This window comes from Myotis brandtii, unplaced genomic scaffold, assembly GCF_000412655.1.
Source record: "Myotis brandtii unplaced genomic scaffold, ASM41265v1 scaffold334, whole genome shotgun sequence".
Taxonomy (NCBI): domain Eukaryota; kingdom Metazoa; phylum Chordata; class Mammalia; order Chiroptera; family Vespertilionidae; genus Myotis; species Myotis brandtii.
Window position 1 is genome coordinate 1051991 of NW_005362885.1, and position 896 is coordinate 1052886.

Genomic DNA, 896 nt, shown 5'->3' on the forward strand with positions numbered 1-896 from the left:
GGCGGGGGGAGGGGCATCGTCGGACCCAGTCCCAGTGCCGACCCGACCATGGTGCTGGCCAAGCAGGGCCATGTCCACGTCAGGGCCCGCCCACCCCAGCCCTGGGCTCTGCATGGAGCGCAGGCCCACTGGGCCTCCCCGAGCATCTGACGGTCCCAGCAGGGGAGCCCTTAGAGCCACGCGTCCACCCTCTGCCTCCCTCCCAGCCCACCAGGCCCCTTGTCCATGTGACTGGGATGTGTGTTCTCAGTGGCCGGAGGACACCCAGGTCCCGCGCTGTCCCCTGGCTCTGCTAGGACGGGGGGCTCGGAGGGTGCAGACACTGCACCCAGACAAGGGCGCCTCAGCTCCGGGGCCCGGGGCGGGCACAGGACCCCCCTCCCTGACGCCCGCTGGGCCACTGCAGTCAGGCTGGGCTGGGACAGGAGGGCACGGCCCCTGGACGGAGGGCGAGGCTTCCCTGAGCGTCTCAGGACCAGAAGGAAGTGGCGTGTGCTGCCCTGGCCTCGAGGCTGGCGGCCCCGGGCAGCCCACTTAGGTGCCCGCCTGTCAGCAGGCAAGAAGGTTGTCCGAGGGGCAGCAGGTGCCACCTGAGCTGGGATCCCACCCTCCTCCCAGCTCCTCTGTGGCCCTGCCTCCTCGTGCCTCAGGGGAAGGAAGGGCTGAGGGGTCCTTGCCTGCAGGGGGCCCTCGAGTGGCAGCCTGGCTCTTCCTGGGGACCTTCCTCGTCAGCTCGGGCCTCATCCTCGCCGTGGCCGGCTTCTTCTACCTCAAGCGCAGCAGTAAACTGCCCCGGCTCTGCTACGGGAGGAACAGAGGTGCGTCCTCCCCGCAGGACGGCGTTGGCTGCTGAAGGTGGGAGGGGGGCTCGCCTGGGGCCACCCCGCTGAGTGCAG

The 896-nt window shown here is 70.4% G+C and overlaps 1 protein-coding gene across 1 annotated transcript in view; it reads left to right on the forward strand.

Moving 5' to 3' along the window:
• Positions 1 to 896, forward strand: part of LOC102245431 (chromosome unknown open reading frame, human C1orf159) — a 10384-nt gene that overhangs the window by 7486 nt on the left and 2002 nt on the right. Inside the window, exon 4 of the mRNA XM_014543784.1 lies at positions 684 to 818. Coding sequence (XP_014399270.1) covers positions 684 to 818 — 135 coding nt within the window. The remainder of the gene's footprint in view (positions 1 to 683; positions 819 to 896) is intronic.